This window comes from Artemia franciscana, chromosome 19 (genome assembly GCF_032884065.1).
Source record: "Artemia franciscana chromosome 19, ASM3288406v1, whole genome shotgun sequence".
NCBI classification, from domain to species: Eukaryota; Metazoa; Arthropoda; class Branchiopoda; order Anostraca; family Artemiidae; genus Artemia; species Artemia franciscana.
Genome location: NC_088881.1, coordinates 32,030,625 through 32,057,256, shown reverse-complemented (window position 1 = coordinate 32,057,256; position 26,632 = coordinate 32,030,625). Strand labels below are relative to the sequence as shown.

The following is a 26,632-nucleotide window of genomic DNA, read 5'->3' as shown; positions in this document are numbered from 1 at the left end:
TGAGAGTGTTATGTGATATGTATTCATCATATATATATATATATATATATATATATATATATATATATATATATATATATATATATATATATATATATATATATATATATATATATATATATATATATATATATATATATATATATATATATATATATTCAGGCAAAATTTTTATCGCTCACAATCACAATTTCTGATCGTTATTTTAAATAATTCTGGGAAATCTGGCTCCCCTTCTATGGAAAATTTCCTTTTCCCATGAAAAATTTCTCCATGGAAAGTTCCTCCCACGTAACCTTCACCCCTCCACCAGGAAGAATCAACCCTGAAAACGTCTATATACTTTACAATAACCAATGCTATATAATGTAATGGACAAAAGTTTATAACTTGCAGCCCCTCCCCTGTGGGTGAATTTGGGGGAAAAGGAGCGTGGGGGGGGGGCAAGCTGCCCTCCAGTATGTTTTGTTAAAAAGGGAACTACAACTTTTGATTTCCGATCAAATGACCCCTCTTCCGATCTTCTACGATCACTGGCTCTATATAATCACCCCTGGGGAAAAAAAAAATAACAAACAAACAAATAAACACGCATCTGTAATCTTTCTTCTGGCAAAAATGCAGAATTCCAGATTTTTCTACATAGGAGATTGAAAACTCTACAGTACGGCATGCTGGTATACTGAATCTGATGGTTTGATTTTCAAAAGGATTGCTGGATGTTCTCTGGGTGTTATCCCCCTTTTCCAAAAATTGGCAAATTTACTCAGGCTCGTAACTTTTTATGGTGAATATTACGCATTTTAAATAAACATCAAAATTTGATTCTTTTGATATATCAATTGTTATCTAGACTCTGTTTCTTAGAGTTTCGGTTACTACTGAGCCATATCGCTCCTTGCTTAAAGTTCGTTACCACGAGCTGCTTGATGTAGAGAAGCAATATAGGCTACAGAAGGGTTTTATGAGAAGATCTTTTCTAAACGCTCAAGGGTTTTTTGAGGGTACCAAAGGCTTGGAGATTTTTATTGATTAAGTACTTTGACCAGTCATATCATTTGGAAATATTGATACTTTTCTGGTGATTAAAAACAGCTTTGCTTCAGTTTTTATCTAGTCATTTGGAGGAATTTTACATCCTTTGTCCGGGTGAAACGTATCTATGGGCACACTAATATTTTTTTTTCTTTGCGGCCCTCTAGATAATAAATTGACTTTTAATTGAAAAAATGCCAGGTTTTTGTAGGTAGATAGTTGAATACTAAATATTTAGGTTTTTCCAATTACCTATAGATTTAAAGGAAAAGCTGCTAAAGACTTGAATAGCATAATAAGCATTTAGAAAAGAGTGTGGAGACACGTTTTTGGAAGAAAATGAATAACATGCATCTAAGATTAAAACAAATAGGTAAATTGATAAAATTAAAACGTCAAGACTGATTAAAAAAACAAAAAGCAAAAGGAGTAGACCAATTTACACAGCTGAATTATCAAATAATCAAATACTATTACTACATACTAGAAATTGATGTAAAATTATCATTTCAGTTTAAAATAGGAATAAACCTTAGTTTGCAATTGATAACGTTTCAGTTTGTTTGATTGGCAATGGTTCTAAAAATTATTGGTAGTGATAACATTATGGATTCCATTACACCCATGTCCATGAATTCCATGTCACACATATCCATGGATTCCACAACATCCCTATCCCTGGAGTCCATGACAGCCACCAGATGTTAATTACTTCATAGGGAATGTTTTTCTGAGAGATTCAGGGGTCTGTTACGTCATAGGCTTTACGTGATACATAATAAAAAATGTTTAAAAAACCTACGAGGGTCGGGGAAAAACATCTTCAGGATTTCTGGAATTGTTACATAATAGTTTCTTTGGCTCTTTAAAAAACCTACGAGGACCAGGACTTCTTTACTTCAGGATTTCTTGGATGTTATGTAATAGGGTTTGGTTGCTACATAATAAAGAGTCTTTTTCTTAAAAACCCGTGATGGGTAGGAAAAAACCTTCAGGGCCTGCTAATGGGGGACCACCAAGACGCCAGACTCCTAGCGAGCAATCCCACCAGCCGCCTAGCATCCAATATCAATGGGGCCCTAGCAAGCAATTCCCATTGTGGCTCTAGCATCCAATTCCATTTGAGGCCCTAGCATCAAATTTCAACGGCGCCCCTAACCTAACCACCGGGAGCCTCCAGTTTCACTGGTAGTCCTCGCCAGAGCCTCCAATTCCATCTGGGGCCCTAATATCCAATTTCGTTGGGCCCCTAACCTAACCAAAGGGGGCTCCTAGAAATCAATTCGAATTAGGGCCCTAGCATCCACTTCCATTGGAGAATCCTAGCATTCAATTTCACCAGGGCGCCTAATCTACCATCGTGGGCCCCCAAACATCAAATCTCACTGGGGGGGGCCTAGCCCAAGCATTTAATTCCATTGGGGCCCTAACATACAATTTCATCGGGCCCCTAGCCTAAAAACTGAGGAGCCCCTAGCAACCAGTTCTAATGGAGGGCTCTAGCATCCAATTCCATCGGGGCCCTAGCATCCAATTTCGTCGGGGGCGCTAACCTAACTACCGTGGCGCTTAGTATCCAATTCCATTGCAGCTCTAGCATCCAATTCATTTGGGGCCCTAGCATCCTAGCATCCAATTCCACCGGGGGGAACCCTAGCAACCAATTTCACCGACAAGAAGTTTTTCAAGACGTTTAAATATTTCTTTGGTTGTTATGTATAAGGGGAATGTTTACTTATCTTAAGGATGACGCAATCTCGCGAGATATGCTAGACTTCAAGGGGCCATGGTGTATCACCGCTTGTAACTGTGAAGAGCGCACACGTGGAGTGTTACGTAATGACAATGCACACGTGGGTTCTTACATAATACTTGAAGAGTTTTTTTCTTTCAATGTGTTTTTCTTTTTTTCTCAGGGGACCTTTATTCCAAAGATTCTATAACTGAATTAGGTTTCGAAAGAGATTTTCATCCAATGGAACTGCACCCTAGACAGCTGGATTAAGAAACCTTTTCAAATATGTTGAATTGGGAAATAGACCCTATAAAATAATCAATTCTACGCATGGGGGAATTCCCATGTCCTGCTTAACAGAATGATTATATTGATCGCATTTTTCCAACCCTTGCCAAGTGAGGGTAAAAAAGCATTCTAATACTATTGATTTTCGCTCCATTAGATGCACCTGCCTATTGCAATGTTATTAATTTAACCTATATTATCTAATATAACCTAGACGGGTTAAGTTAGGTATTGAATCAATAAAATGTTATGTGGCATTGGTTTAGGTATTTCATTGCGTAAACGATTACGTCTAGGGTTGTTGCGTCTTGAAGGCTCCCCACTACTCTTTATTAAACACTCTTTCTTGGATTGGTTTTCGGATGCTACAGTTTTCATTGGTTTCTATTTTTATAGTTTTTGCTTTATTAGTTTTATTTTTTAGTATTTATGGTTTTTATTTTTATAGTTTTATAAATCCTGAAATAACACTAATGTTGATTTTTTATGGTACTTGCCCGTCGGCCAAGTGCCATATAGTGATCGCAATTTCTGTTCGTCGGTCTGTCGATTCTGGTTTTGCCAGTTCTGGTACTTCAAGATAAGCTAGGACGAAGTACAACGCTGGCAGGCATATCAGGCACCAAACCACATTAAATTAGGAATAGTCGCTTCCCCGATTCGACCATCTGGGGGAGTCAAGGGACGGTTCATTCGGAAAAATTGGAAAAAAATTAAAAAAATGTCTCCTTGAAAGCTTGCATAGCGCAGTGGATATGGTGTTGGTATTCAGCTCCGAAGGTTGTAGGCTCAATTCTAGACAGAGACGATTTTTTAAAGTTTATTTTCTTACTCTGCCCTTTTTAGTACTAATTTTTAGTTTAATTTCAAAACCTTTTTTAAAGTGTCTGGCCCTGGCTAACACTTTTACCACAAATATCAGATTGGATCACGTTTTATGGCGATTAAATCTTGAATTTGCTATAGTATAGACCAGCAAGCGTAGGAGGAGCTCAATCAACCGATGGATTTCAAGCGATCAAAAATTGTAGGAAAAGCTATTCAGCTTCAGAGGCTGAAGCTGAATAGCTTCAGCCTCAGTGGTGCTTATCATGGTGCTTATGGTGCTTATCATTGGTGCTTATCATGGTGCTTATCAAGTGGTGCTTATGAGTGGTGCAATCCCACTCAGTGGTGCTTATCATGGTAGTCTCAGAAAAAAAAATCACCGCGATAACATTGGGAAATGTTGGCTCTTCCAACCTCGTCACTCATTGCGAAATGTTGGCTCTTCCATCCTCGTCACAAGTGCCATATGAGCTCTTGGCTCTTGTTTATTAAAAAATATTTATGGTATTTAGTTATTTTATTCATTTTATGTAATTATATACATGTTAATTACCAATTATATTATACATATTACGGACATATGTAATTTTATATTTAACTTTGTCTCACAACTGGCGATCAAATTGAATCTTTCAGTAAGTTTTAGGATGCTCAAAAAAGAGCATGAGTTTTTTTAATTTATGCTTGAATCCTTAAGGCATACGAGTATATCGCATTACAGATTTTACATTTAGTCAGTAGGTTTCATTAACGGGTTAGGAATTCTATATATAGGTTAGTTTTCATTATAGTTAAGTTGTTAATCTATTTAATTATATTTTATAGTTTTTACTATATAAAAATTATGGTATTTAATTATATGATTATTATATATAATTAGATTTATGTTAATTAAAAGTTATAATATAGATATTACAAACATACATAATTTTCTATGTAATTTTATCTCACGGCTGCTGGATCGAGTTAAAGCTTTAAGAAATTTCTTCTCTGGTTTTCATTAAAAAGAATTATTTTACATTTTATTCTGAGCTCCCCTCCCGCTCTCTGCGCTTGTCCCCGCTGTCAGATATTCCCATAAATGAAAAGTGTAATTCGTCATATATTACCCATAAATGAACAGTTTTTTTTTCACTGTTAGTATAGTGGCCATTCTTATCTTCGCATTGTTAAAGTTGTAAAAGACTTTGACAGTCTATGCATTAAAAAGAGCCAGATAAATTCGTTTAGTGGTTGATCCAAGGCGGGGGTGCACAGCAAACATTTACTAAAAAGAAATATTTTATTTATTACGAAGAAAAAAGGAGGACAATTCCAGCCAACGAAAACAAGAAGAATAGTACAGAAATATTTCAGTCGAGTTCTTCGCCGAACGTCCTCAGTGCAGAAACGGAAGAAAAAAAAAAGGGCAAAAGTCCACAGGACAAAGTAAAACAGACAAACTCTAAAAACAAACACTAAAATAAAAAGGTAAAAATTTGCGAAGTTACAATTTTTATGACAGGCTTAGCCGGTGTGGTTGAAGGAATTATTCATGAAATAGCGAGCCTTTTTTTGTGAATGCTTGCTTGAGAGGGCCCTCATATCATACCAACTTTTACCTATCAAATAAGAAGATGAGTTTCTTGAGGATGGGAATCAAAACTTATTGAATTTTTCCTAAGAGCACGCTGCCATTCTATGATGAACAAATAAAAGTCAAATGAAGACAGACAGCGAATACAGATACAAAAAATTTGGATATTTCGTATATGATCGAAATATTCAGATCCTTTTGGTATCTTTTTTCACTGTCTAATAACAGGCCTAATCCCCATTTGAACTTATATTTCTTCGAGTCAAAATTAACAGAAAACTTTTTACTCGAAAGTGAAAAAAGTATGCATATGCCTTTTAAATAGGCTATTGTGAATAATCTATTTGTGTTTTATTCCCAAAATAATCACAACAATCAACAGAAGAAATAGCATCAGGCTTAAATCCTTCTACAAAAGACATAGGGAAAATCCACATATATTTTTATTTCTTTGAAAACCATAGTTATGACAAAGAGTCAAATTTTAACGTAAAGAGTGAGGTATTGATGAGCGGGCAGCCCCTTTCGTATGACGGAATAATTTCTGCTCGTTTTAAGTTTTAATGTTGCTTGTTAGTTTCAGTTGAAAAAACTAGTTTTTTTCTCTAATTTTAAGCTTCCATCTTTTCTAGTTTCAAAAAATTATGCCTTAGCTCTTGACTCTGATTGGTCAATCAAAAATTTGATACTTGAAAGTCGACCTCGTTTTTCTGCAGTGGCAGAGAACAGAGTCTAAGCATAAATTGTTTAACGATACGGTGCTCTCACACCACGCCGCAGAATCTTTAACACTAACAAAACTTAAGACTCCCCACTATGTTACGTAATCTTACGGAACAAGCTTTGTCTGTATAGTATACAGTGTCAAATAGGCTCGAACTCTCCGTAGAATTTTAGGTTATGTCAGTTTATGTTATAGCATGGAGTAGTCAACGTAGTAGCAATAAATTGGACTGTACTATTATTAAATTTTAAAAATAAATTAATAAACTTTTCTTAGAAAGCCTTCCATGTTTGAATGTTCATGTCCATTCAAGGCAAAACAAACTGTTGCATGCAATCCAATGAGATCCACATAGTGCAGTGACGATTTTCTTAGAAAGCCTTCCATGTTTGATCAGAGCTTGAATGTTCATGTCCATTCAAGACAAAACAAACTGTTGCATGCAATCCAATGAGATCCACATAGTGCAGTGCCGATTTTCTTAGAAAGCCTTCCATGTTTGATCAGAGCTTGAATGTTCATGTCCATTCAAGACAAAACAAACTGTTGCATGCAATCCAATGAGATCCACATAGTGCAGTGCCGATTTTCTTAGAAAGCCTTCTATGTTTGATCAGAGCTTAAATGTTCATGTCCATTCAAGACAAAACAAACTGTTGCATGCAATCCAATGAGATCCACATAGTGCAGTGCCGATTTTCTTAGAAAGCCTTCCATGTTTGATCAGAGCTTGAATGTTCATGTCCATTCAAGACAAACAAACTGTTGCATGCAAACCAATGAGATCCACATAGTGCAGTGCCGATTTTCTTAGAAAGCCTTCCATGTTTGAATGTTCATGTCCATTCAAGACAAAACAAACTGTTGCATGCAAACCAATGAGGTCCACATAGTGCAGTGCCGATTTTCAGAAGCACTGGCCTCGACATTAATTTTACCTAATTAATTGGAACGCTAAGCAGTCTTTGTGCTTATTTTGAATTTTAATCTCGTATTTTTTTCGTTGTAATTAAAAATCTTATTTCCTTATTTAATTGGTTACTTCATTTTTTAGGAAACAACCTTGTGTTGGCTTAGACGAAAATAAGCTATCGACAGCTCCATATGAAATTGCACGCTTCTTAAAAGGAGACATCCACCTCGCCAAACGTAATGTTGCTTATCTACATGCCATACAACATGGGGCACGTCACATATTCGATGCCTACCACGCGCTCTACAAGCCCCTTAATATATCAACGGGTGCTCTGAAAAAGGAGCTCTACCGCCATCTGCACAACTTAACTCTGGCCGTGTCAATCGGCCTAGTGGCCGAAAAACCTTTTTTGAAGCGTGTATCCAATCCTTATGCTCATTTTGGAAGACCTGATGTTTGGGCTGTTGGTTTTAAGAAAACACAAACGAGAGACGTTAATAATTTCAAATATCATATTTGTGAAGTACGACCTCCTTCCATTGAAAAGGTAACCCATTTGCTTATATTTACCTATAAATACACAATAAGGTAAAAGATGCTTATAAATGTAGTAAAGGTGCATCTCAACTGGTGTAATAATGGTCATAATGATCATTCATTATACTACGGCTGACTTTAAGCCTCTGATAGCTTGTAACATGACTCGGAACACTCTCCCGGAGTCTGCACGGGGTTGCCACTCGCTTAGTATCTTCAAAGAGTGTGTTAGGGAATTTCTTGCTAATAATTGAGTTCTTCCCTGTTTTCCAAGGAATTCATGTCTCTGGATTGGGTCTGCTGCGTTTTTGTGTAGGTGAAATCATGTACTACTCCCTGTCTAGCTTGGATTTTTTTTTGGGGGGGGGATTGTTTGGGTTGGTGATATGAGTCTATTATTTACAAAATATTTAATGGTGAAATTGTTTATTTTTTTGTTTTGTTTCTCCTCTGTTGTTTCCTGGCCATAAAGCCTTACGGGGGAGACTAAATTGAAATATTTTGTTGTTTTTGTAGGTAAAATACAGTGAAGTCTGACAAATATTTATATATTTTTTGTCTGTTTTTTCCTTAGATTCAATTCAAATTCAATTTTTATTTCATATGTAATACAAAGAAGAGACTACACCCTTCTATACTATATTTACCTTTTGTTTGACCTGAGAAACAAGAAGAAATTAAAAAAATGTGTAAAAGTTAGTAAAATGATTAACATTTCTATTTATACCTTAGTATGAACAATGGTTCTGGGAAGATTTTGTTTTTATTAAATATTCTTTATTAAAAGTTGGATATGTGGACTTCAATGTGTAAGAAAGGGGACTTGAGTGGTTTAACATGATAAAGGGTAGGAAGGAAGTGGGGTGGCAAGGACAAAGGATCTTGGGATGATAGGGAGATTTGGGTATGGCTGTGATATGGCAATGATGTTGTCGAAGCTTGCCCCACCTCCTTAGGAGACGACCTGATGGCATTCCTGGACACCATTGTACAAATTAATAGGAGCTTCAATGATTTCATACGAATGAATGGAAAAATTTGTAGTGGAAGTGAATTATTTTTCTCGTGTAGCCTATTTGATGCTATGAAACAAGAATTTAATGTAAACCAAATGATCTTGGTTATCTGGTTTCTGGTGTCACAGATTTCTTGTGTTGTATATTTCAGCGCTTGTGAAAAAAAGCCGTTTGTTGGTTCAAATATCAGAATCAGATTATATTTCGTTGTAGTCGATTTAATATGTAGGAAAAAAGTCATTTGTTGACCAAACTATCTGGATTGGAAGATCTTCTGGATATAGCCTATTTGATGCTTAGAAAAAAAAAATATATCTCTTGACCTAATAAGTATGGTAAGGCAATTTTCAAGCGTAGCGTGTTTTAGTGCTTTCAAGGAAAAGTTGGCTGTTGGTTCAGATTTCAGAATTTGGAAAAATTCCAAATTCTTGAGCTTGAAACCTCTACACCGGGGATCTGATGGTATGGTTTTCTAGGTTCTTTGAGTTTTAGAGCATTTTTTCCCTTTCTTCAAATACCAAGCAAATTTTCTCAGGCTCGTAGCTTTTGATAGGTAGGACTGAACTTAACAAAACTTATATATTTGGATTCAGCATAATAAGCCATTTTATATATATATATATATTAAATAAAAAAAAACAAGTTTTTAAATGAAAGTAAAAAGCGACATTAACGAACAGAAATTACTCCGTATATGAAAGGGGCTTTTCCTTCTCAACGCCCCGCTCTTTACGCTAAAGTTTGACTCTTTCTCTTAACTCTACATTTTAAAACAGTAAAAAAAACTTTAGCGTAAAGAGCGGGGCGTTGAGAAGGAAAAGCCCCTTTCATATACGGAGTAATTTCTGTTCGTCTTAAGTTTTAATGTCGCTCCTTACTTTCATTTAAAAAACTTGTTTTTTTTATTTAATTTCTGAACGTTTTTGAATCAATGCATGTTTTGATTTTGGCTCTCCGCAGAGGAATAATTAAAACAAAATTTATAAATTAATTTTTTTTTTTGGCTAAATTGCTTTCTTATAATTTGGATTGAATGAAAAAAAAGAGCGGGGTAGGGAGCCTAGTTGCCCTCCGATTTTCGGTTAATTAAAAAGGCAACTGGAACTTTTAATTTTTTACGAATCTTTTTATAAGTAAAAGATATACGTAACTTATAAATTAGCTTACGTAAAGAACTTTTGTATTTTTATGTTTTTATTACATATATGAGGGGGTTCGCCCCCTCGTCAGTACCTCGCTCTTTACACTAAAGCTTAAATTTTGTCCCAATTAATTAAGAATGACCGCTGAATCACAAAAGCCGCAGAATAAATAGTTGACATTAATAAAAATACTTTAGCTTAAAGAGCTAGGTATTCGGAGGAGGTGAGCCCCTCATATGGGTAATAATTTCTGTTCGTTTTAAGTTTTAATGCTGCTGCTTACTTCCAGATAAAAAAAAAACTTTTTCATTGTTTTTAAAGGAAATGGGAACTTCCTGGGAGGGTGTAAAGAGGGAGGCTTTAAATAGATTAGGTTGGAGGAGGAGCGTGCGTAGCTGTGTTGGCCTCAGGCGGCTTGGTGCTGCAGTGAGTTATTAGTAGTAGTAGTAGTATATGTGTAAAAAAAGAAGAAAAATTACACAACAAATAAAGGAGAAGAAAAAGAAGCACAAAAAATGAGCTGTAAAAGATGCAGAAAAGAAGAAAACCAAAAAGAGAAGACTAATTTAAGGTTTAAATAAAATTCTTTCTCTTTAAAAGGATGAAAATGTATTTTCTTACTCTATCAAACAGTTCGTGGTAACGAACTGTAGTAAGGAGCGACCCGGCTCAATAGTAGACGAAACTCTAAAAAACGGAATTTTGATGATAAAATATACATTAAAAAAATCAGATTTTCATGCTGATTTTAAATATATAAGTTTCATCAAATTTAGTCTTTGTCATCAAAAGTTACGAGCCTGAAAAAATTTGCCTTATTTTATAAAATAGGGGAAAATGCCCCCTAAAAGTCACAGAATTTGAACGAAAATCACACCATCGCATTCGGTGTATCAGAGAACCCTATAGCAAAATTTTCAAGCTCCTATCTACAAAAATGTGGAATTTCGTATTTTTTGCCAGAAAACAAATCACGGGTGCGTGTTTTTTTGTTTATTTTTTTGTTTTTTTTTTTCTTTTCCCCAGGGGTCATCGTGTCGACCAAGTGGTCCTAGAATGTCGCAAGAGGGCTCATTCTAACGGAAATGAAAAGTTCTACAGTCCCTGGGGGAGGGACTGCAAGTTACAAACTTCGATCAGTGTTTACATATAAATACGGCCTTTCTGAGTCAGGGGTCATTCTTAAAGAATTGGGACAAAACTTACGACTTAGTGTAAAGAGCGAGGTATTAACGAGGGTACAAACCCCTCATATACATAATAAAAATTAAAGAATTTAAAAGCTTGTTACGTAAGTTAATTCTTAAGTTACGTATATTTTTTACTAATAAAAAAATTTGTTAAAAATTAAAATTTATAGTTGCCTTTTTATGTAACCGAAAAATTGCATGGCAACTAGGCCTCCTTCCCCATCCCTTATTTCTCAAAATCGTCTGATCAAAACTAAGAGAAAGCCATTTAGCCAGAAAACGAATTAATATGCAAATTTCATTTTAATAACTTATGTGTGGAGAGGCAAAATCAAACATGCATTAATTCAAAAACGTTCAGAAATTACATAAAAAAAAACTAGCTTTTTTAACTGAAAGTAAGGAGCGACATTAAAACTTAAAACGAACAGAAATTACTCCGTATATGAAATGGGTTGTCCCCTCCACAATCCCTCGCTCTTTACGCTAAAGCTTTTAATTGTTTTAAAAAGCAGAATTGTGGCAAAGAGTCAAACTTTAGCGTAAAGAGCGAGGGATTGCGGAGGGGACAACCCATTTCATATACAGAGTAATTTCTGTTCGTTTTAAGTTTTAATGTCGCTCCTTACTTTCAGTTAAAAAAGCTAGTTGTTTTTATGTAATGTGTGTAAAAAACAGAAAAAAAATACACGCCAAATTAAGGAGAAGATGAATTACTAGAACAAATGAGCTGTAGAAGATATAGAGGAAATCCAAAAAAGAAGAAAACCCAAAAGAGGAGAATATTTTAAGGTTTAAATACTATTCTCTCTCTTTTAAAGAGAAATGTATCGTCTTACTCTATCTGTGTAAAAAAAGGGATACAAAAAATACACACTAAATGAAGAGAAGGAAAGGCAGCAGAGTAGATTACCAACACAAGATGCAAAAGAAGAAGCAGAAAAGAAGAAAATCAAAAACGGAAGTGTATTTTAATGTTTAATACCATTCTTTCTTTTTTAAAAAGAATGGAAATGTATTTTCTTACTTTATCTCTGTAAAAAGAAAGAAAAACAAAATACAGGACAAAAGAAGGAGAAGAAAAAGGAGTAAAACAAATGAGCTGTAAAAGACGCTAAAAAAAGCAAAAAAGAGAAAGCTAAAAAGAGAAGAACATTTTAAGATCTAAATACCATTCTTTTTCTTTTAAAGAGAATGAGAATGTACTGTCTTACTCTATAGGGGTAAAAAAAGGAAAAAGATACTCACCAAATGAAGGAGCTAAAGAAGTTAGAGAGATGATTTATAAAAGAAGGAAAAGAAGAAATAGAAAAGAGGAAAACCAGAAAGAGAATAATATTTTGAGATTTAAATACCGCTCTTTCTATTTTAAAAAGTATGAAAGTGTATCTCTTATGTCTGCATGCGTGTACAAAAAAAAAAAAAAAAGAAAAAAACCTAATGAAGGGGAAGAAAAAGTAGCAGAACAAATGAAATGTAAATGATGCGAAATAAGAAGCAGAAAAGAAGAAGAAGAAACAGAAAATTAAAAAGAGACGAACATTTTGAGGTGTAAATATCACTCTCTCTCTTTTCAAAAGAATAAAAATGTATTTTCTTACTCCATCTGAGTAAAAAGAAGAGAAGAAAAAATACACACCAAATGAAGAAGAAGAAAAAGAAACAAAACAATTTAACTATAAAAGATTCAAAAGAAGAAGTAGAAAAAATGAAAACCGCAATGAGAAGAACGTGTTTTCCTTCTTCGTCTTCTCCTTCGGCACTTTCCACTTTTACTGCTTTTTCTTAACCAGGTCAAAAATATCATGTTGCAAGTACATAAAGGGAAATATAACCTAAATTGATCAGACATCCTAATGAGTAGTTTTGTACGAGCCAACCGAAATTTTTGGCTCTGGATTATAGATAATATTGGCATCGGTCCCTATTTTTTATTTTTTTTTTTTTAAGGTGGGGTTTTGAGTGCTAAACTTGAACAAAAAAGTGATGAATCTTATTCATCTTAATCAATTTTAAAGTGACCCTTACGTGACCGATTCTTTGCCTGTTATTGTATGTAGTTTCTGATCATGCTACTTAAGATGTAGTATGTAGTCTTGTCTGACTGATGTAGTCTGTATTATCTATTTGTTAGAGTAGAACAATCATTCAGATCAAAGGCTGCATAACCTTTTGATTGTTATGCTAAAAATTATAAAATACTTCACAAATAAATATAGCTACAATCCAGTTAAGGCACCTGCCCTTGCCCTAAAGTACTTTTGTTTTTGCATTTGGCTCTTTTCCTTATAAATCACCTATTTTGTCTTTTATCGAACCCCTCGCCACTCCCTACCGAAACAAAATCATAGACACGTGCCTGGAGTCATGAAAATGTCCCAAAAATACCGATCACATGCCAAAAGGAGAGAAATTAACATCAATGGCGAACATTTACCTCTAGACTTCTCTACAACCAAATTTAAACGGAGATATTGTAAATATACTGTAAATGTGCTATTGTAAATGGGAAGTATTAAAAATCTGATTTGCATCGAAAAGGCCCCTTAAATACCTCTTTCGTATTTAATTATAGTGTAAGGATTTACAAACTGCTGAAACTATGTCCTTAGAACAAAAAACAAAATGAAGAATTCTTCGGAAGAGATTTGATAAAGAATAATATTATTTGACTTGATATTTTATTTTAATTGATAAAATAAACTCTCTCGGTTACAATTTTTTCGGTGACATTTTACAACCATATTATTTTTAAATGAATTTTTAAAATGTGTTTTGGATTTATCTTGTCAGTCCCCTTTCCTTCTCTGTCTCAGTCATATTTCTACCCCTCTCCCTCTCTCCTGCCTCTTGTCTTTCTCCATCCTTCTGTCTCTATTTCTCTCTCTCACTTCCTTCCCGTTCTCTCCCTCTTAGTTTTTGTTCCTTCCTCCTGTCTTTCTTCATCCTTCTGTCTCCTTTTCTCTCTCTCTTCTGTCCCATTCTCTCTCTCTCATTCTCTTTCTCTTCATCTTCTCCATCTCTTCTAGACCAGGTTTAGTCCACCGGAAAACGAGTAGTCGCTTTCTCTACGTTTTCTCACGTGTCTTACAATTATCTTCCATTTTGCTGCTTTATTTAATGTTGAAGTATGTTAAGCAAAATACGAGAAAACACAGAGAAGAAACGGCTTGTCTGTGAGAAGTTAACTGGCCTCTCTAATTCTTATAATTGGCTTACCAAATGAACGAAATTGGTTGTTATCAATTACTCCATGGGTTAGGTATTCCTGGATGAATTTCGTATAAACTTTGGTTCTCACTCGGACATTTATCAAATTTATCCGATCTATTGGAGTTGCCATCAAATTTGCGAATATATTTATTTATTTATTCAGCCTGGAGGTGCAATGGGGGGCTGGGGCCAGCCACCTTTTGCTTTCGTATACTGTTTACCTACCTTGCCCAGATTTCTCCAGGTACCAATTTAGAGCCCTCAGCCGCTAAATTTGTAATAGGCCCTTTTTTGTTAAAGTCATCGAATAAAAAATCAGAAAAAGGCCAAATTGTCCCCCCCCCATAATATTTCGAAGGTACTTTTTGTATTTTCATTTGTTAAGATTGAACTGAAATCCTCCCGCCTCTACTTTCTCGTGAATTGGCGCTCCTTCTGTTTACCATGCATTTTCTTTCACTTTGCATCAATCCTACCCATTTTAGTATGACGTAGATAAACTATCTCAAGCAGAAAAATGCGTTTTAATACACTATTACTATAAGAAGGTTGAGAATCAATACTGTTTTTGTAATTTCTGCAACGAAACAATTTGATAATTCTTAAACGTTTTTGTATCTTCAATAAAAACTGACAGATTGCGACCAATACCTTTTTTAGATGTTTAGGCCCTATCTTCATTGTGGCTTCTTCAGGTGAAGTTGGCCGAGTGAAAACAGCTTTCTGTCGCCTGATCTGTCTTTTCCTGAAAAAAGGTACTTCAAAACCGTCTCATTTGCCTTCTGAGTGTTAAAAGGCTCCAATGGAGACGGACCTGACAGAGGAAGGCTAAAAGCACAGGGACCTTTGCCTGAAAAGGCCATTATGAAGACATGACTTTAGTCTGTGCGGTTTCCCGCTTTTTTCCACCTGGTGTGCATCTCAAAGTACCACTTGTTGTGCATCTCAAAGTACCACTTGTTGTGGTGTGCCAGGCCTTTCGCGCTTATCATGGGCTTCCTTCTGCGTATTTCTTGATGTATATGATTTTCGAAAGTCGGCCGCGATTTGACCCACTGCTGAAGTACATTATGAGAGGAATTGAATCCCTCTATTTGAAATTTTCGTGGTAAAACGATTATGACATAGCAAAACTCGTGCACTTTTTTAAATTTTGTGCGTTTGAACAAACAGACGACAGGTGATGGTCAAAAAAGTTTTTGTGAATTCTTAATTTCTTTCTAAAAGAATGCGACGGGTGAGAGTATATTCTCCTTTTAGCAATTTATGTTATATGACAGCTCACGACAGCTTTTGGATTTTGGTTTTGTTTTTCGCAATTAACGGATAACAGAAGGTTTTCAGTTTTATTCTTTTGCATATTGTTCATATTTTACATATTAGCACATGTACATCACATTGTTTTTCATTTCTTTAACGCTAATCATTTTTTTTTGCTACCCATGCTACATATTTTATCAGATTAGAAAAATTTAAAACCTCTAAAAAATCAGTTTCCAATTTTACGACTTCTCTTCTCCAACCAACGATCAAAGATGCCTTTTTTGAAATTTTCTCAAATTTTCTCGTTATAGAGCGTAATTGAAGATTTCCAATCCCCCTTTTTGTAGTTTCTGTGATAATACAGCTTTGATATTTGTAACAACTCTGAGAAATGTTTCTTATGATGCATTAAATTCTCCCCATTACATTTTCTTTTACGTTTTTTTTTTTGCGTAAAGCATTTCTTGGAACCCATTTTACGCATTATTAGATTAAAAAGATATAAAAACTTTTTTTAACTCACTTTCTAGTTTGTTTCCTTTTCTTCTCTAGTAGACGTTCAAAAGAGACCTCAAATGAATTCGTTTTCATATTCTGAACGAGTTCCATTTTTTTTGGAAATTTCTGCAATAAAACGCGTGTGAAATAGCAAGACTCGTGACGAGCTTGGAAGCCTTCTAAATTTCATTAAAAAATTAAACAGAATATTAGATAGAAAGATGAAAAAAAAGAATGTTAAAATAAATATTAATCATGAATTAATAATTTAATTAAGCTAACAAGTTAAAAGAATAATAAATAAGTAAGTTATAATAAATAAAAAACAAATTATCAATGGGCCAAAATTTAAATTAAAAATTATATTAAAATAAATTATAAATTAATAACTAATTTACGAGTAAATCAAATAACTAAAAATATTAATTAAATGATAAAAAAATATGCTAAATTGACAAAAACAATTATAGCTTAAATTAATCTTTAAGTTAAGAAGCAAGGAGAGAAAATCTTGCCCTTTTTTTCAAAATTAAACTTTACACTTCTCAAGGGGCCAAATTACAAATTAAATTAATATATTAAACTACAGAACGTAAATTCAAATACTTTTTAAGTCAAATAATAAATAAGTATTTACTTAGTATTTACTTATAAGTTTTGTTTTACACAAGTCTGTCCCTCGACCTTGATTTAGCTGGAACCAGGTCCCGGGCACCATACTGCCAAGCAGAGATCAATCCACGGCCCTACCACAAGAATAAATAGTATATAAAAAATTAAGTTAAGCAAAAAAGGAAATTTAAATCAAATTAATTATAATAAGTTAATATGAAAGGAGTGAATCTTCTTCTCCATCTTCTAAGTTAAACTTCACGCCTCTCAGTGAGCCGAACTATAAATTATTTTTGTGGGATGAAATTAACCTGCAACTTGAAAGCAAGAAGCTGAAATCTCAATTTGTGTGCTGCTGGGTAGAAAGAATTTTAGCAGCAATGTTGAAAGGTTTATTGCTAAAAATTTGAATGGTGGCTGCTCCCTGGAATTTGTAATTTGGCTGATTTAACACGCCATTTAAATTACAGAGATAAATTTTAGATTTATTCACAGTTGGTTTTATAGCTTTTGCTCATAATGAATAAAAACAAACTTGTCGTAAAACTTCATAACGAGATAAAATGTAATCAGCCAAATTTTAACAGGTTAAAAATTTTGATGCTGAGTCAGTAACTTATTATTTTACTTGTTGATGATTAATTATTACTTTTTTAATGAACAAATGATGCAGTTTTCCACAACATAAAGTTTTATATAACGCTCATAAACTATTACTGATGAAATTCACTCTTTTTTTTTTTTTCTTAAGACTTATGTTCCGTGTAAGACTTTCGATTTTGTGACATCTACAGCTTTAACCTGTACATTATTTATAATTATTTATATATTATAATATTATATTCATTAGTCTGACCCGATCATTTTGCTTTGCCAGATTATATTATTAGTTAAATTTTTGCTTAGAGAAGGAACTAAATTTGCTTTAAAAAAAGAGTTAAATTAGGATATTACTTAAACCACATTATATAATTGTTTTAAAAATTTTCTTATATAATCAACTAAATTCGGTTAAAAAAAATGTTAGATTACAGTATTACTTAAACCAGATTTTATAATCGCATAAACGTTTTCTTAAATAGTGAACTAAATTGACAAGAAAAAAAATGAAAAATTTCTTAAGCCAGATTGTATTATTACTTAAAGCTATTCTAGATAATTAACTAAATTTGCAAAAAAAGAAAAAGAATGGGAAAATGGACCTATTTTTACATATATTTTGCCACATTTTCGAGATAATTTTATTTTGTGATAAGTCTACAATTGTAACTTGCAACAGAAAGACGAGATAATTATATTATTGCGTTCATTTGTTTGACACTATCATTTCGCCTAGCCAGCTTTCGTTATTACTTAAACTTTTCCTCAGCTAATGAACTAAATTTGCTATAAAAAAAATTAATTAGTATATTTCTTAACCAAATTTTTAGGGTGCTCCTTTCTTGGTTTAATCTTGAAATCCTTTATCCGAGAGGACAGGGGTTTGGGTCCTGGTATCGCTGGTTATTTGGTTGGGAACAGGGTCAGTGGCTTGACTCTGTAACCTCAGTCAGAGATTGTCCAGCTCTAAATGGTTGTCTGGAGAAATTTGTTAAAGGTAAACAAGAGGGGTGTGTGAAAACACAGGTCAGTACCTGTTAACAGAAAGTCCTGAAAGTCCAAAATTTGTTAACGGAAATCAGGACCTTTGGCTGGGACTGTAAAGTCCAATGCTATATTCTCTATCTTAGCGTTTTGTGTGTGCCTGCACAAATGTCTTACACAGGAGGAGTGTCCCCCAAAAAGAACACTGTCACCTAAGAATGTACTCCTTGTGCTCACTGTTCCGGTTAGAAGATACTCTGATGAGTTTCATTATATTCCATATAAGGATGTTGCGTCTATAAAGAGAAAAAATGCTTTTTGTTTGTTTGTTTTTTGTGTCATAAATTTTGCTCTGAACAATAATTATAATGTCGTAACTTTTAGGTTGGTTGAAAAAACATGTGCTCAAATTTTTGCAGTTTTGCCAATAATATCCACAATGAACAAAATTACCTTTTACTACATAAGGAAGAGGACTATTAATAGATAGCGCACTTTTGAAATACATAGACTGACCTTTTTATTTTAATGAACCAAATTACTAGTTATAAGGATCGTCGTGACCTTTTTTAGAAGAAGAATTTTAAATTAAAGTTAAAGGATGGGGCAATAGACTATACAATTCCCCACCGGTGGTGTTGATCTCAGTTTCTTGGACCTTCATCCAGAAAGTCCAATGGGGAAGGGGGGCTGGGGACTAGACAAAATGTGTCTCATACACCCTTCCTGCTTACCTTCTCCGGGTTTCACCAGGTACCCATTTAGATCTGGGTCGACTAAGGGTCACACCAGTGAACCCGGTCCCAGACCAAATAATTAGCAATATCAGAACTTGAACCCCAATCCTGGAGGAGATGGGGTTGTAAGTCTAGCACACCAACCACTCAGCTAGAACAGAATCAAGTATTTTAAATCCTCCTATTAAAATTATCCATTCCTACAGGACAGGATATGAAAGCTTAGTGTTTTAAATAAAATATTTTGAATATTTTGAAACTTTTTTAAAAACTATTTTTAGTTTTAAAAACTAAAGTAAAGTAAAGTAAGTACTAAAGTAAACTAAAGTAGTACTAAAGTAAACTAAAGTACTAAAGTAAGTTTAGTTAGTAAAAAAATTCATTTAAACTATTTTAAAATATTTTGAATATTTAAAACAAGTGAATATTTTGTAAGCGTTGCGAATTTGTTTGATACTTGGATTTTCATGTGTACGGTATGGCCAATTTTTTTTTAATTTTAATTCAAATTTTTTTTATTAAATTTTGTTTTGCTTTGCTGAAGACTTAGCTTTACTTTTTATTTTTATTATAAGAAAGCTTTTTTATATTTACCCTGCTATTTTTATCAAAATTCTTCACACTCTTTTATATTTAATGATGTGGAGGACGGAGTAAAAATAAATCCAGAAAAAACAGCAAAGGAAACTTCGATTTATATCACGAGAATTTCAAAAAAAAGCAGCACATACCCTACTATTATTATCAAAATTCTTGACACTCTTTTATATTTAATGATGCGAAGGAGGGAGTAAAAAATAAATCCAGAAAAACAACAAAGAAAACTTCGATTTATTTCAAAAGAGTTGAAAGAAACGTTATACCCTGCTATTATTATCAAAATTCTTGACACTCTTTTATATTTAATGATGCAAAGGAGGGAGTAAAAATACATCCAGAAAAAGAACAAAGAAAGCTTGGATTTATATCAGGAGAGTTTTTAAAAATCAGCATATACCCTGCTATTATTATGAAAATTCTTGACACTGCTTTATGTTTAATAATGTGGAGGAGGGTGTAAAACATAGATCCAGAAAACAACGAAGGAAACTTCGCCAAAATTTTTTGCCAGAAGAAAGATGACGGCTGCGTTTTTTTTTTTTTTTTTTTTTTTGTTCGGGGGTGATCTTAAAAAACCAGTGAGCCTAGAAGATCGGGAGAGGGCTCATTTTATCGGAAATCAAAAGATTAGGTGCCATTTTTAAGTGGCAAAACGCATTGGAGGGTAGCAAACCCCCTCCCTTGCCACTTTTGGTTCTCAAAGTCGTCTGACGAAAATTATGAAATAGCCATTTTGTTCAAAGGTCTAATAAACTATGTCTTTAAGGATGATTTGACCCCTCAAAGCCTACGGGGAAGGGTTGGAAGCTATGAGCTTTGCCCATTGTTTACATGCCTATTACGAAAAATATTAATCATCATAGGGGGATTATATTAAAGATTTAAGGAGAATAGTGAATTTTCTATCTACGAAGAGTTCTATCTACGTATGGGCCTGCTCCAGTGTAAATGGAGTTACCTAGTACAGCCCAGTTTTTGTTTTATCGAAATTAAATACGGCTGATCACTTTCACTCATTTCACTACCATTAGTTTTACTTGCTACTGCAACGTGGCATTAGATAGATTTAATTTGCATTGAAAATGAAGGCTCTACCAGATGTGATGCTCTCAAAGGCTTAAAGATTTCTTGTCATTGTTAATTTCATGGATGATTTTAACTTCATTAATAACTTCACCTTATCCAGACCGAAAGTTTGGATTAAAAATGCATTGGAATCAATTTAAATACAAAATAATAGCACAAAAATAGACGCTTTTTTAAAAATATTATTTTCAAGACTGATTTTGCTAATCATGATGACAAGAGTCCCTAAATTGGGTGAAGGCCAAAAAATGTATGTATTGGCATACACTTATAGAATTTACGCAAACATTTGATATCAACAAAGCGTATGGTAACATACAATTCATCCAAATATTGTTTGAATTACTGTTTTTGTAGGGTTTTTCCCAGTTTTTGCTGGGTGTTTGTGGTATTTACCGAAAAACTTTAGCTGGGTTCTCATTGTTAATTTCAAGGATAATTTTAATGCATTTATAATGTCACTCCAACCACAGCGAACGAGTAGTCTAAGAAGACATCCGAATTCAATTTATACTTTTCAGGGTCATCGGAAAAAGTGACCAAATTATAAATTGTTAGCAATGCAATTTACTTGATGAATATACAGGTGTGGTGTCTTCGATGAATTGCACTCTCTTCCTGCATTTTGGAGTGCCATTGTGTACATCGTGAAGGGACACTTGCTCCACCATGTGTTTCAAACTTTCAACACACTTTATCTCTATGAGTGACGTGCAGTACCCTTTGGACCACGCTTGATTTACTTCCACCACATGTTGTGCTCACCATCCAGCGTAATCAATTTTCATCCTAAGCAAAAAAATTTTATCCAAAGTAAATTTTCATCCGAAGCAAAAACATCCTTTGGACGTTTTAAAGTTTCAATGAGTTTCGTTGTTTTTTTTGTTTTTTTTTTAAGGTTGAAATTTTGCGCTCATACTCTCATGCTTAGTTGTTGATGTTATTAGGACTCTCGTGGGCGGTGGCTAACCCCGGAGACAAATTTTTTTACGGGTTTGTCTGAATTTTCCTCATTTTAATTTCTAATTTTCTTGAAAGCGTAGCATTTTATTTTTCTGATTTTTAAGATTTCTTCAGTTGCTTTTTCTATTTCTCTCGGCAAAAGCGCTGGTAGTGTAATTCCCTGGAGCGGTCAAGTTCTACTGTGAGATTTATTTTTACCAGGATTCAATTGGGATTCAATCTCATTTTCTCCTTCTGAAACTATTTAATGTCTTAAGGAGGCCCTAGACTGTCAATCATTTTGACACAATTTCGGAAGAGGCTTCAAACAGCCCCCCCCCCAGTATAGTACAGGTCCCCCCCCAGTATCTCCTACCCCCAGTATAGGGCCTTGTATGCGCGTAGGAAGATTATGCATTTTTGCGGATTCGGTTTCTGTCTTCGGTTCTTATGCGTTCTAACCTTACCTTAAATCTTCGTTCCTCCGGAACCATTAGTGGTGCATAGGATGTCGAGGAAGCCTCTCCACTCGCCCCGAAGTGATGCTGTAGCGGTGACATCTTCCATGCAGGTGATAATGAGTTCACCACTGTCCTCAAATTTCATTCAAAAGGTCACCGAAAAGTGTTCAAAGGTCACCTTAGTGATTTGTGATCTTTCTCTTTGGAATTTGGAATTCAAATCAATATAAGCTGAATGATAGGATTTCAAATGAGTCATCTCGGTTATCTCGATGGAAAAAAAATATTAAAGATTGTTTTTTGACCTGTGCTGATGGAGCACAAGGATCGAGATATATTAACCTTAATTTGGGCTTAGTGGTATACTCATGTGGAGATGGTCTCCTATATCCTCTTGTCCAGTATTTCCTTATAATTTATGTCTTGTCCATTTCATTAACCAGTATTATTTTTGTTGTCGTCATTATTATCAAGAGGTTATTATTATTTTTTGTTAGTACACCCAACCTCTTTAGATCCGCTCTCTGTCGGGTTAAGGTTTTTTGTTGTATTAAGTTGTTTGAAAAGAACAATTGAAACAGGTTAAGAAATTACTTCCCTTATTTTTAACGAGAACCAGACGCTGCTCCGCCTCGACCAGCATCTGAAATTTCGTCTACAGAAGTCTTCCCATGAGGCAAGGTCATATGCAACGGCTTCGATATGATACAACTAGTCTCTCTCCCAGAACCGACTGACGAGGTAGAAGCCTCCTAGTGGCTCTATGTCGTTTTGTGCCATTGACCACCAATTTTTCTTCTGGCCTCCAGGGCAATTTTTCTCATTTTCGAGCAACTGTGCTTTAATAGCACAGCCGCTAAGATATTACTTACTTTACTTTTGACGGGAACTAGACAGCGCTCCACCTCGTCCGGCATCTATACTTTAGCCAACAGAAGTCTTCTATGTATTACACTCATGTGCAACGGTTTCGACATGGTACAGCCAATCTCTGTCTCAGAGACGACTGAATCTATGACAATCTTCTGACTTTATGGCAACATCTCCAACTTTCGAGTGGCGGTGCTTTAACAGCGGACTTCGAGATGCATCGACGCTTCGCGCCTTAGATAATAGCCCAGCCACACGAGCCATCGTCTCTTTACAATTTCCGAGTCTGGGTACTTCTGTTTGTTGCGCTGACAAATCTCCTTATTAGATGCTCATTCATGGCGCTGGACTCTTAGAATGCAACGTAGACAATCGCGATCAAACACATCTAGGAAACAGGCCGAGAATGATAATTTTTGCTTGTCCTAGGTTTCAGTTTTCCTCTTTATTTCTATAAGAACAATATTTTTGTGCGTTTGTTTTTTTGTATGAAAAAGCTAGCTTATCGTCCGAATTCATACATTCTCCCAGCGCTGGAAAAAACGCTGTATCTGTCCAGCCGTTTAGATTCAAAACGCGATTGTATACACGGAATACCTTAAATATGAATTAAATTGAAGACGTCTTAGATTGTGCGATTATCTGCACGAAATAAAGAAACATTTATGTCTATAATCATGAGATTGGATAGTTTTGATGATTAGGCTTCTTTACAATTATAAGCAGCTTATCTTCCACATGTGTACGTTCTTCCCACGCTAGACAAAAGCGCTGTTTTTGTCCGGCCACTTAGATTCAAAACGCGATTGTATTCACGGAATATGTTAAATATGTATTTAATGCAAGGCCTGTTAGATTGCACAATTATATCCACGAAAATATTGTAAACTTTGTTTACTATATTTCATGATCAGTCAGGATGGTTTTGATCGGTCAGTCAGGTCAGTCATGAATCAGTCCTGAATCAGGACTGATTCATGATCAGTCAGGATGGATTAATCATGAGATCAGGCAGGATGGTTTTGATGAACAGGCTTCCTTATCAAAACGAAAGCTTTTCTTCATTTTCATTAATGCTCCCGGTCCATTTGATATCACGTGACGAATAAAATGCACATGCTTTCCAATTAATTGTAGGTGTGAACTCCTATTATTCTCACGAATATACAAAGGATATGATATTTACATGAGAAGCTAGATATTTCTTATAAAAAAAATCAAGGAATTCTAGTTTCAAACTAGACTGGCAAATGACTTTTATTGTTACACATGTATAATAAAAGTTTATTTTATTATACATGGTTGTTACATTCTCTTCACATGGTTGATAGTAAACTTGTTATATTGCCTTCTAGCAGTTAATAATTACTTTGCATTGATGAAACTACTAGTTAATGATACTGAAAATTTACATTTCTTTCAGACATGTGATAATGATGCATTCATATTTGGAACCTAGTCACGCCTTTTTGCTTATTTTGGTTTCCTTTAAATTTTCTTTTATTTCCAATTGTTGATGAATTCTGCCGCCTCTTTTGTCACTGGGACTGTGTGTCTACCTCTGCCTTGTAATCTTTTTCTCAAGCTCTCATAGCTTCGACAGGGCTACTACCCTGGTGAAAAAATCACTATATTTTAGTTATCTTTTATCTTTTGTGCTGACGTAATCTTTTTTAGGCAATATGAAAAATAACTAGAAATAGTGATAAATCACTAGGGGGTGAAAACCCTAAGATTCAGTGACTGCTTTTCATGGAAAACAGCATTTAAGATAGGTTCCTGGACCTGGGAAAAAACATTACAATTTTCTTTTGTCAAGCTAATGCAAACCAATTCTCTCTTAGAAAGTATGTTATTATCTCTTAGAAAGCTATCTTAGTTAGCAATCTCTTAGAAAGTATAGAAAGTATGATTAAAATAACTCTTTCAACGACTATTGTTACCAAAAAGATATACATAGTAGTAAATACTAGACTTCCCGGGAAAATAAGAAAATTACTAAAAGAAGAAAAACTTACTAAGGTGTGAATGAAAGCAAGAATCTTCTTTGAGTCGTTCAGCATAAGAGATCCTATTTCAACGGATCCGGATTCCCCCAGCCTAGACTTTGAAAACCCTGTTTTTATTGTCATTGAAATAATACAAAAAAGAATAATATCCCTCCCCTCGTAGATTCAGAGAAACACTTTTCTGTATCTTCAAGAAAAAAAAATCCTTACCTCCCTTACATTATCGTGAGTTGCCACCCCTGCTCTAGTCCTACCTATATCTTCTGAGCATCAAGAAGGAGCCACTATTCTTTCCTCTAGTTCATTTTTGCAACACCAACCTCCCATTGAGATTTGAAGGGGGTGGAGGTTTGGCAAACCGTCAATTCACAAAAATTTAGAGGGGGTTAAGTGATAGGCTCAAATTTGTCGTTTTTTCTATTTTTCAATGAAATCACAAAAAAGGCATTTTCTAATGAAATTCACACAAAAAAGGGTATTCTTCAAAATCTAAGGGAGAGACAAAATAATATATATGGGGCTCTCCCTAGATCCTAGCTCAGTGATGTGAATCGATGAAAATTTAAAGGGGGGATGATTGATATTTTGATAAAAATCTAAGGAATTGGGAAAATATGTCGTTTTGTCAATGACAATACCAAAAACGCAAATTTTATAATGAAAATACCCTCCCCCTATAAAAACAATTTTATATTTAGGGAGGAGCACAAAAATACAGCCCTCTGACAACCTCTCCCCAACCTAATTGACGCCACATGCTAGTCTTGATGATTGGTTTCTTGCTATGATTAATTACATCTTCAAATCCTGATGTTAACATTGCTATTTACTTAAAGCAGCGGCGATAAATACGCTAAATAAATACAGTGGTAAAATAAATAAGAAAAAAATTCAGTGTCATCAAATATAATGAAAAAAAATTCAGTGTCATTTTTTCATCAAAATTACATCAAATTTACGTCACAATTTTCATCGTCTTTACTTTTCGTATTTTGTGATTAATTTTTAGGCAAATAAAATGATGTAAAATACGTTTATACAATTGTGTTTATAAGGGAACTAGTAAGCAATAGTAGAGGCACTAGTAAGAACTAGTAGTAAGCACTAGTAGGGCACAAGGCTTGAAACGATTTTAAGCCTTGTAGTTCTCATTGTTTATTCTTTTGTTTTTGATGTAATAAGATATGGTTTTTTTACATTTTTAAAAAGGGTGGGTTTCATTTTTTTAGTAATGAATCTATTTGACCATTTATTTTAACTTTATAGCTTTAGCTTTGACTGTTCGGCTTTCTTTCTTTGTTTCTACTCTCCTGGGTTTTTCTCTGCTTTTTATTGGTTTCCTTTCCTTTGCATTGAAGACGCTTTGGTGGAAAACATTACCAAATACTGTGTAATTCATTCTTAAATTATTATTTCTCCATCTGGGTGGTCACAATCCGTCAGACAAGGGATAGGAGTCGGGCAGTAACATTTTCTTATGATCTCGTCTTCAACAAATTCTTCACCCCTTTGAGGGAGGAGGGGCTAAGTCACTGCAAGAAAGAATCATTGATCCTTGGTCAAGACATAAAAATGTTAACATAAATATGTATAAACTAATGCAGTTATAAGCTTTGGAGGCTATGGAAGGAGTATTGCCCATCGAGACCATTTCTAGGCTACCTCTATGAACTTACTTTCCAAATGTAGAAATTAGCACCTCCTTGAGGACGGTTGAGAAACTCCAAGGGGTCAGTAGGGATCCTTTATCAACTTTGATATCCTAAGAAG

General features: G+C 34.5%; 1 protein-coding gene across 1 annotated transcript in view; it reads left to right on the top strand.

Moving 5' to 3' along the window:
• LOC136039568 (uncharacterized) overlaps window positions 1-26,632 on the top strand; it is an 89,343-nt gene that overhangs the window by 48,653 nt on the left and 14,058 nt on the right. The window contains exon 3 of the mRNA XM_065723409.1: window positions 7,241-7,649. Coding sequence (XP_065579481.1) covers window positions 7,241-7,649 — 409 coding nt within the window. The remainder of the gene's footprint in view (window positions 1-7,240; window positions 7,650-26,632) is intronic.